The sequence below is a fragment of the Sebastes umbrosus genome, chromosome 11 (genome assembly GCF_015220745.1).
Source record: "Sebastes umbrosus isolate fSebUmb1 chromosome 11, fSebUmb1.pri, whole genome shotgun sequence".
NCBI lineage: Eukaryota > Metazoa > Chordata > Actinopteri > Perciformes > Sebastidae > Sebastes > Sebastes umbrosus.
The window spans coordinates 18643394-18654534 of record NC_051279.1 but is presented as its reverse complement, the minus strand read 5'-3'; the positions used below and the strand labels follow the sequence as shown (position 1 = coordinate 18654534).

The following is an 11141-nucleotide window of genomic DNA, read 5'->3' as shown; positions in this document are numbered from 1 at the left end:
TTTTGTTTTAATAATATATAATACCTTATATTACAAAGAACAAACAATGATATAATGGAACATTAAAATGCTATTAATATTTTTTGGTTGACATCATGGACCAGAAACAATTGAAAAGCTATAAGTTAAGTTATAAGTGTCAGTAATAATGATTAAATAATAACATACATGTCAATATAATATAATATAATATAATATAATATAATATAATATAATGACAATAACCTGATATTTTCAGGTGGAATTTCATTCATTCTCATTGTGCAATATAATTTTCCACTTGTGCAATTTCTTTGTTAGTCCAGCAGTGGGGAAATTTGCAGTGTACAGCAGCAACGGGGATAGTGCAAAAAACAAGATGCATCAGCTAATACAATTAAAAAAAAAGAGCTACACAAAGTGTAACAAAATATGAACCATTTAAATAGAAGGAAGTATAAAAATAGGAGCAGTATATACAGTATTGACAATAAACAGACTATTAACAAAATTGCTCCAAATGAGAAAATAGATTCATCCTCTGTAGCGTAAATAATATCTCATTTCTACTAATAAAGTAGAAATGCCTAATATACGGTACTGCACTTCTTCTTTTCTAACTCAGGTTTTTATCTTCCTTATCTATCTTATTATCACTTTACTAAGTTTTGAAAACTGATACATGTGTATATCAATACACATATTAAGTTTGTAAACAATAACGCTTGATTTTGTTGTTCCTAAATTATATTTTATTTTATTTTATTTTATTTATTATTTATTCATTTTATTTATTATTTATTCATTTTTTATCATTGAGTTATTATTATCATTGTGTTGTTTTTTTAAACTACTATGCATGTAATTGCATTTTAGACCACTTTGTTTTCAGATATATTAATCTTACTAAATGTTGTCCCTGGAGCTGGCTCTTTTTATGCTTGATTGTTATCTTTTAAGATAATACTTTGTAATTGCTTTGATGATGAAGACACACTTTACACACAATAATAATAATAATAATAATAATAATAATAAGGTTAAAAATATTAAAATCAGTAGGTTATCCATATTTGCAGCAAGCACATATATTGTTGAAAAATGTAAAGTCATAAATTTGCACAAAAGAAATGTAACAAATCTATCTTTTTTTATTTTTATTTATTTATCTTTTATTGAAGATAATTAATTTACAAACATTAAGGCATTGCAATCTAAACTCAATACTTCTAACATTATTTATTTATTTATGTATTTATTTTTTTGTTCCTTTCATTATTTTCTACCCTGTTTTATTTTGTTATTATACTATTTTTTTTATAATTTAAGTTATCTTTCCTATCCAATTGTGCCTTGTAACAAATCTATCTGTCTATCTCCGGAAATACGTAGCACATCTAAGCCCCTCCCCCTACAGCTCATTGGCTGATTTGGGAGGCCGTGCTGCTCTGATCTATCATCTGATTGGACGGCGGACACGTCATTAACATGCATACTGTTACGTCAGACGTAAGGTCAAGAGGAAAAGAAGCATGGCCGCTGTGTTGAGAGGGTCTCGGTACCTGGTTGGAAGGTGTAGCAAGCATGTTGACTTTGCATTCGGTAAGGAGGACAAAGTTAGACCTACATAGACACTGTACACATCTCTGTGCTTAATTTCACAAGCTAATGTTGTTGCTTAAATGCTGTTTGTGACATGAAAACACAACTTCTGCTTGAAATGTTCGTTGTAAGAGAAGTTTGAGTTAATTCTAGCTAGACTGGGTTAAAGCTGCTGCAGCTGCTTCACTTCACTGTATACTGGAGAAGGAGCTTTTCTGTTATAATCACGTCGTGTTTGCATGCCAGTGCTGCATGCTCACAGCTAATGCTCTCCTCTGCTATATTGCAAAAGAGCTGAAGGTTGGAAATTGTCGACATTTTGTGTCCTACTGTCTCTTTGTGTAAATCACATTATGTAATGTCAGTCACTTTGCATACTGTCAAGTCTTTTTACAAAGATGGGAGGTGGCTCTTTGCAGCCACTCAAACAGATTACCTTATTTATGTTTCTTGTCTGCATGCATTTTTAGTTTTACACCTTTACACAACAAGGTTTTATCATTTGAGATGCAGTATGTGGGTGAACATATTGTAGTAAAACAAACCTCACAAGATATCATTCAACACTCCAGTATTTAAAGTTATTTCTATGACTTATTTCTTTAAACCTACCATGAAATAAGCATGCTTGTCTTTTACATTGCATGTTCTGTTATCAAAGAGTAGCTAAGTAAATATTGAAAAGGCTTGGTACCATTTAGATTAGATGACTTTGACACTGAAGGGCATTGGGATTGTTTACCTGAATGAAATGTAAACATGTTAAGACATTACATCTGAGCATATAGGCTTTCATTACTTGGATTGGAGAAAAATGTTTTAATTATTATCAGAATAAATACTAAGATATTACATTACACAACTCGTAACATAAAGCTATCATAAGGACAGTGCAATATGGTTAGACAGTGCAATATGTTGCATCTGTGTAATATTGGGCTATTGTCTGTGCAATATGGGCAAGACGGTAGACGGTGAAGTGCACTACCTGGGTGCAATACCTGCCATGGTGTGTGTGATAGTATGTGCCATCATGTACGTGGACTGTGTACCTGTTGAAACATCTGTTTCTGTGGAACTGTTTCCCTGTCTTGTGTGGAATTGTTTGTTATTGTTGTTGATGCTTTTTTAATTTAGTGTTTGTAACTGCAGTTGGAAGGAGTCCAGGAAAAATTTCCCCACGGGGACAATAAAAGTATATCTTATATTATCTTATCTTACATACATAGTGTTGGGGAAAACAAGGTATCTTGACTCATGACATGCAAACAAGCATGTTTGTTCTTTAATATGTATCCATACCATGTCTTATCATTATCTATTTGGTTATGTTGTAGTCTCCGCAAGGTCTATGGCCTCGAAGACACAGGTGGGGTTTGTCGGTCTGGGCAATATGGGAAACCCAATGGCAAAGAACTTGCTGAAGCACGGATACCCAGTCATTGCCACCGATGTGTTCCCGGAGTCCTGCAAGGAACTGCAAGAGCTGGGTGCTCAGGTGTGTAAAATGTACCCAAGCCTCTTTCATTTTTATACAGTTTTCACCTGTTTTTTTCTCTTCTCACCATGTGATTTTTGTGTTTTCTCAGATTGTGGATACTCCTGCTGAGGTAGCAGACAAGGCTGACCGTGTTATCACCATGCTCCCCTCTAGTCCCAACGTCTTAGACGTGTACACCGGACCCAATGGCATTCTGAAGTAGGCTACACGTTTGTTTCTCTTTCAATATGTACATAATAACCTGATTGATTTAAGTCAGATTCTAAATCATGCACTTCTCTCAACAGAAAGGTGAAGAAAGGCTCCCTTCTCATTGACTCCAGCACCATCGACCCCTCTGTTTCAAAAGAGATGGCTGCTGCTGCGGAGAAGATGGGGGCAGTTTTTATGGATGCACCTGTATCAGGAGGTACATTTTACATTTTTGATCGCGACATAGCTTGTATAATATCTATTACAATCTAATACAAATACTAAATACATACACTTGCTTGTCAGGTTGCCATGTTATCGGGTAGCCTTCACTTAACTAAACCTGATGTAGCGTAATACACGTAATATAGGTCCTGCAATAAATCCCTCTTCACAAAGGTAATGTTTAGTTTAAACTGTTTTAGAGAGGTGTTGATTCAACTTTATGGTCATTTTGCAGGCTATTGTGGAGCTGTGAACTGTATTGCAGCATACTGAGAGGTGCTTCTAATATTTAGTCAGCCCTCACACTGAAATAAATGGGTGAGCAAAAACTGAGGTTTTCAATAAACTGGCAATTGAGCGTATACTTTAAAACCTTTTGAGAACATATTTTATCTGTTAAAAGGTTTATTTACTGGTGTTTTTCAGAAATTGATCATTCCAACCGATCTAGCATTTCTGCAATTTTACATCATTGTAAGGTTGCAATTATTTTCATTATCGATTAATAAACCATTATATATTATATATCATTGATTTAATCCTATGGTCTATAGCAGGGGTTATCAAACATTTTGGGGCCAGGGACCCCTTACAGGGAAGATAATTTTCCAAGTACTCCCTCTTAATCGTAACATTGATTAAGCATATGATTACTACCATTTGTATTCTTAGATACTATTGGAACTACTTCTATTCTAGTACTTTTCAACCTAAATACTTCAGACCTGTTTCACAGTGATAAACAGAAACGCATTTCAATTTGAATCCTGCTGATACCACTTATATTCTTTTAAACAGAGTGTCATTTTATTCAAATTGCATTTGGACTCAAGACAGACTTCATACTTTTCAAGTAATTGATCTTAATAGCTTTCGGAAAATTAACCGTAGCAAGATTGGCTTAGTCCTAATAAATCCAGATGTTTATACTTACCAGTCTAAAGCTGACTTTCAGTAAGTGCTTCAACTTCAAAATGGTCAGTCACATCAGAGTTTCTATTGGACCAAAGCTAGCATGAGTGGGAGTTATGGACACAATATGCTTGTTTTATTGGTGCAAATTGTCCCCATCTGGGGATATGCACTTTTAATGATACAGCACAATTTTATAATTTATAGTAAATTATTTTGCGGATCCCCTGAGAGAGTACCACAGACCCCACTTTTAGAATCACTTGTCTATAGAATGTCAGCAAATAGCAATAAAATCCCTTCACAAGCTCCCAGTGCCCATAGTGACATCTTGTTTTGTCATACCAATAGTCCAAAACCAAAAGATGTTTAGTTTACAATCATGGGAGTTTGAGAAAACAGGAAAATATTCAAATGTGAGAGACTAGATCAGTGAATTTTTGCCATTTCTGCTCAAAAAGTTACTTACAGGATTAATCAATTATCAAAATATTTGCATATTTATTTCCTGTTGCTCGATCAATCTACTAGTTGTTTTAGCTCTACAATATTGGAAAGGTATATTCAACAATCTACCTTGTGTGATCATGAATTCTGATATGTATTACAGTATTATGTACTGTATGTGTAGAAAGCAGGGAAGGGACTCTCGGGGCTAAATATTAACCAAATGGAGTAGTCATTATTTTAGGACTTCCAGTTCCCTCACCTCAAAGTTAATGGGTTTTTGGTTAGATGGCTGAAATAAGGTCTATGGTTAACTCAAGCATAAGAGATTTTAAAGTTTTGTTCTACGACATAAGATAAATATCCCAGTCGGGAATTTTGAAGCTTTTACTTGTCTTAAGGCGGTTGCTAACAAGAGGCTAAATAAGACTACTAAACGTCATCACGCTGAACACTAGTTCTCCTTTAGCTTAGTGGTGGTGATGTGAAGTCATGTGACCATGGTGTAGTTCATTTATATCCTAACGTTAGCGTTTTACTTCTGGCGTTGCATCTACGCTTCAAAAATCATAAAAGTGGTGTTCATTCATGAAGATTATCTTGCTGAACAAAACATGTAAGTATCATTAACTTTTGTTTGCCACAGAGTTTATTTTCTGCAATAATCCCAAATCCAATGGAGAAATCCCATTTGTTTTTTCTTTGTCAAGGGAACTAGGGCGATACTAACTTCTGAGTTGGTCTACAAAAATATGTCTTCACTGCAGCACTCTATTCACCAGCTACCTTTTATGTTATGTCAAATTGAACAGTGAATAGAGAATGGCATTTCAGCACTGTTTTTTTTTGGTGGGGGCAAATCCAGTATGGTTAACAAAGCAAGCAACAACATCTGTCTAAGGATGAAGAGGAGGAGGAGCAGCTTCTGCCTGCACAAATGTTCCCCGCTGTAACGTGTGGGCTCTGTAACTTTCTTGGGGGTCCACACACTGAAAACACAGTTTGTTTGAACTCGGCCTCGTCAACGTCAAGACAGCCACTTTCTTTGAATTGAATTTGGCCCATTTTATAGCCTGGCCCTAAAGATTAGTAATGATTTATATGCTTCCGTCCCATGGTAGTGCACATGGATTAAAGTTGTCCAGCTCTCCGCCTTGAACTTGTGTGTGCGTGTGGTGCCGGCAGTTTAACTTGTGCAAACTGAAGTGTATGTCATACTTTTGATATATCACGTCAATCACCTAAATGAAAGTTTTTTGAACATCTCCAGTGGTCATACAGAAATCAAAAGAAGTACAGTGGCATGGTAGTGACTGTTTGATCCAGTGTGGTTAATGTTTAAACATAAAAAGCACACATGGTGATGGGGACATAATTGAGTCAGCATGTGTCTGATGGTTGTTTCTTTTGTGTGAAAAATATGTAAGGACCAGATGAGATAAGGGCCATCTTTCATTTTTCCTCAGGCTGGAATGCTTACCTTACCAGAGGCAGAGTAGAGGTCTGAAATAACAGAAATAGAGACAGGTTAACCGGCGGTAGAGAAGAGAAACATGTATTAAGAAGAAACCTATACTTGTATGTGTTCACTTCCTGGAGGAGGATTATATTTTTGACATCCATGACCACGCAATTTGACACAAATGTCTGCCGGGTAGGAACTTGTGTGATTTGTTGTCCAGCTACTTTGGAGTAAACAGCAGTCCTTCTCTATAGTTTCCGCTGTCAGTTCTCACTTTAAATGTGTCGGTGAAGTTTTGGCATCTGCACAGTTAAAAGGAATTCTTCAACTGGAGAAAATCCACAAACCTGATTTCTGACAGCTTTGGTATTTTAACCGAAGTCCGTGTTGCATAGCGATGGTCCCACTCAAGAGAGAGAAATGCACCTTTTGACTGCTTCTGAATCATGAACTGGATATTTTGTACAGGTTGTACTGGTTTTTGTGCTGTGCGGGTCATGTTGTAACTTGTTTTTCAGTTGCATCAGAAACTATAGAATAAATCTAAAGAGTTCCAATCATCGATCATAAATTAAATTATGTGAAGTTGTTAAAAATGTATTTGTTAATTACTTGCCTACATACTGTATGTAGCTAATCAGTTACATACAATCGCCTCTTGAACAAGTCATTCACTATTAGCTTTCAGTGTTGTGCAGATTTCTCATCTCGATAACTGTCTTCAAATTCTTTCAGACTACATGTCTGTGAGAAGAAGAAGTTAAAGTTGAAATTTGTCACTTTGACAACTTAACTCGGTTGGTAAATCTTGCTTTTTACTTCTCCATACATTCTGGCTGACTGTTGTACCTCCCACATGTCTCCAGCAGCTCAGTCATTCTAGATTCCAGTTAGTGCAAAATGCTGCTGGCAGACTGCTCACGAGGTCTAGGGAAGGGGGGAAACGTAACGCAACACCCATCTTGGCTTCTCTCCATTGACTTCCTGTAAACTTTAGGATTAATTATAAGACTATGTTGGTTAATTTCTTGGCACCCATGTGGCTTGCACCTGGTTATTGTAGATTACTGAGCTTTTAACCGTATGTGAACCTGAATGCACCGTCAAATGTATCCGGCTGTTTTTAAATCCAGGCAAGAGCTGACTGAACATTTTTTCCAGCAGTGTCCCAAAGCTTTGGGCTGACTTGTCCAGTGAGAAAAGGCCTCATAGGTTATTGTCCAAATCTCTTTTTAAAGACATACTTTCATAGACTTGCTGTTAACACCTAAATGGCTGCAATTGCTCCCAATTTATTGTACTACACATTGCTATTCTTATTTTTTTTTATGTAGCATTTAACCTCGCAATGCAATACTGTTTTCTCGTTTGTATTATTTTTTATGTGAGACACATTGTAATTTGATTAGATCCCCTAAATTTACAGTGATTTAGTCCTTGTAGTTCCAAACTACTTAACGAAACTGACACATTTTTGTCACTCCAGAAGCATGTCCATAAATGTATTCATTTATTCTGGACTGTGTTCCCGACACCTTTTTTATTGCTTTTAAATTATTTTACTAGAGAGTCCATAGTACGGAGATGCAGAGCTGACAGGAAATGAGGGGAGAGAGATGGGGTACGACGTGCAACAAAGACATTTAAATGTTTAATTCATTGTCTCCCCATCTCCACTGAAATGATTCTGGTTGTACCGCACCTCGATGTTCCAAAGAAAGCTTTGTCAATCAGGAGAATGAAGGTACTGAGATATAATATATGGACCCATATGGCTGTTTTCGGACAACATAACACTTGTCGTCTTTGGAGAAGGTTGATGCACCTTTCATATTGTTTGGTCGTGTCTTGAAGGTAACCCACAAAATGCAAAGATTTAATTGTCTTAACATGAAAAAAAATCCACAATTTGACAAACATGTATCATAAAGGATGTTAGCTGCTATTCCAGCTACTTTGAGAAGGCTGCTATGATTTACAAGGATTACTTTTAGCACATTCATATGATTTACTTTCCTTTTTGTTCACTGCATTTCAACTGATGATACTTCCAGAAAATCCATATATGCCAACCGTCTCTGCATGCTTGCACATGGATCATTGTGGATATAAGCACACTTTTGCGTTCCTAGGTGTGGGCGCCGCCAGTTCGGGTAAACTGACTTTTATGGTTGGGGGAGCAGAGGCGGAATTTACTGCAGCCAAAGAACTGCTCACCTGCATGGGAGCTAATGTGGTGTACTGCGGTCAGGTCGGAACTGGACAGGTAGGTCTTAATGTTTTCAGTAACTGTCACGATGCATTTGTCATTCAGCTAACAAAGTCTTGTTGTTTTTTTTACAAGTTTCATTTGTTTAAGATAGTAGTTTAGTGTGTGTTCTTGTTGGTCAATTTATTTAAAAAAAAAACTGGATAAAATACAAGTAATTAATGTGGTTTTCAGGTTATTGAATTCTAACATACTGTCAACTTATTGCAGGCTGCTAAAATCTGTAACAACATGCTTCTAGCCATTGGAATGATTGGGACCTCAGAGACGATGAACTTGGGAATCAGGTGAACACTCTCTTGGTTACAGATATCAGTATATGCAGTCATTTAAACTCACGGTGATTAGATGCAGCAGCAGCAATACACTTTGTGTAAGTAACATGGAATTTGTTTTTCACTCACAGACTTGGTCTTGATCCTAAACTGCTGGCCAAGATCCTGAACATGAGTTCAGGTCGTTGCTGGTCCAGTGACACCTACAACCCTGTGCCTGGAGTCATGGAGGGAGTCCCCTCTGCGAATAACTACCAGGGAGGCTTTGGCACCCAGCTGATGGCTAAGGTCAGTTTGATAACCTGCTACGCTGGACTTTTCCTGAGCCTGCAATTATGTTTGAGCATTTCACCTTTAGGTTTGTACATGTTGACCTTGTCATCACAAACATGAGGAAATAAAGTATATTTTATGACCGTAATAATTAGTTTTCTCTAATTAGAGAAATACTCTATCCCTTTTTTAGCCTTTGTTTTGGAACAAAAAGATACAGATGCCTTCATATTTTGATTTAAGTGGATTGTTCTCATTCATATACTGTATGTATCAGAGTTAAGTCAGCCAGGAAGTCATTTCTGTGCCACATGCCGTACATGTGACAGGGATTTAAGTGACAGTGATAAAAAACAAAAATTCTATCTTCAGTCACACCACTTAAAATGATGCAGTGAACTACTCTGCACTAGTTTACATCCCTCTTAAAAGGGAACCAAGCCCTTATTATTACTACATAAAGAAAAATTCTCTGTGGTGTGTGTGTGTGTGTGGACTGGTGGTTTTGGTTTCAGAGTTTAATTTTCAGCTTCGTTGGTTTTTCTAACATATGTTTGCTTTTCTTTTTCAGGATCTGGGCCTCGCACAGAACACAGCCACCAACACAAAGACGCCTGTCCCTCTGGGCTCCTTAGCCCATCAGATCTACCGTATGATGTGCGCACGCGGCTATGCCACTAAAGATTTCTCCTCCGTATTCCAGTTCCTGCGTGAGGAGGAGGAGGGCGGCCAGTAATGTCAACCTCCACCCCGTCCACAGCCTTGCCAGGCCCAGCCCTGCACAGGACTAACATAGCATAGTGAAGGGTGCATTTCGCCCTGAGGACTTTCTTTTTCAAAGTTGTGAAAGACACATGAAGCCAAGAAAGTTCCAACACAGCGTGACAAATCATGTGAGCACTTATCTCCTATTGGAAATCATGATTCCTGCGTGATCTAGCCTTTTTAATATGCAACACTCCTCTCAGTTTTAGAAACAAGTGAACTGTCAGATATTCAGAGGATTCAAAAGATTAGTAGACTGACGAGCAGTGGCAGCTCTGCAGATCTAATAATGCAAATAATCCAGTGGGAATCTGTGGTGTTATGAAGACAACTCATTAGCTCTGTTAATCTACACTGTCAACAAATGCAAACACGGTTTAGTCTCCACATATTTATCTATTGTTTGTGATCACTTCTTTATGTTGCCGTTCTTTTCTGTTCATGGCACTTCTCTTGACATTGGAAATGTTACTTTGGGGGTAAGAGTGTTATATCATATCCTGTTCGGAAATAAAGACACATTGTGATGTCTTAAACTTTGTGAACAATTAATTTACCACCTTCCTTTTAAAATTCATCCATTTTTCATTTCTGGATCTGGACTTTTCTAAAAACAACTATAAAGCACCACATTTATTCAGTGATTTCTGCTGATTTGTTGCAATAAGGCCATACATACTGATTCGTTCTGTTGGAATAACTGTCATGGATTGAAAGAGAAGAGCTTTGCGTGCACACAGTTTAAATAACTTAAATTTATGCAGTCCACAAACTTGCATGCACATGCAGCCAAACCTCAAGACAATGAGAATGAAGGATACTAATCTCGCCATGAAAATGGCAATTTAAATTCGAAAGGCTTTGTATGTTGGACACACGCAATGCAAAAATGTTCCCTCCATGTCTCTGAGCGCTAGTAAGTTAAATAGCTCCAGTTTGCATCGTGTGTCCCACTGGTTCAGTAGTCACGATAAAACGTTGAACAAAGGTTTGGCTGCAGAGCAGATGCGCCAAAACTGCGCATGTTGTTCCAAACGAAAAGGACGCATCGACTTTGTTTCAGTTAGAAGTAAATTATCCAACACAAATCCCCTCTAATGAAGATTTTAATATTGCTTTCTCCACAAAACCAAGTTGTGACCGACTGTTGCATCATGCAGCCAGCCTCTGTAGTGGGCTAATGTTGGGGATGTGGACCTCTTTTCCTCTCCCCACTTAGGCCGACCAGGAGGGCGGCAT

The 11141-nt window shown here is 37.3% G+C and overlaps 1 protein-coding gene across 1 annotated transcript; it reads left to right on the top strand.

Moving 5' to 3' along the window:
* Positions 1-1428: 1428 nt before the first annotated feature.
* On the top strand, positions 1429-10438 carry hibadhb (3-hydroxyisobutyrate dehydrogenase b). Its single transcript, XM_037785090.1, has 8 exons — positions 1429-1581; positions 2919-3079; positions 3171-3280; positions 3370-3491; positions 8453-8586; positions 8800-8876; positions 8996-9152; positions 9709-10438. Exons 1-8 carry the CDS (start codon positions 1512-1514, stop codon positions 9871-9873), a joined length of 996 nt encoding a protein of 331 aa, XP_037641018.1. The 5' UTR covers positions 1429-1511; the 3' UTR covers positions 9874-10438.
* The last annotated feature ends 703 nt before the right edge of the window (positions 10439-11141 follow it).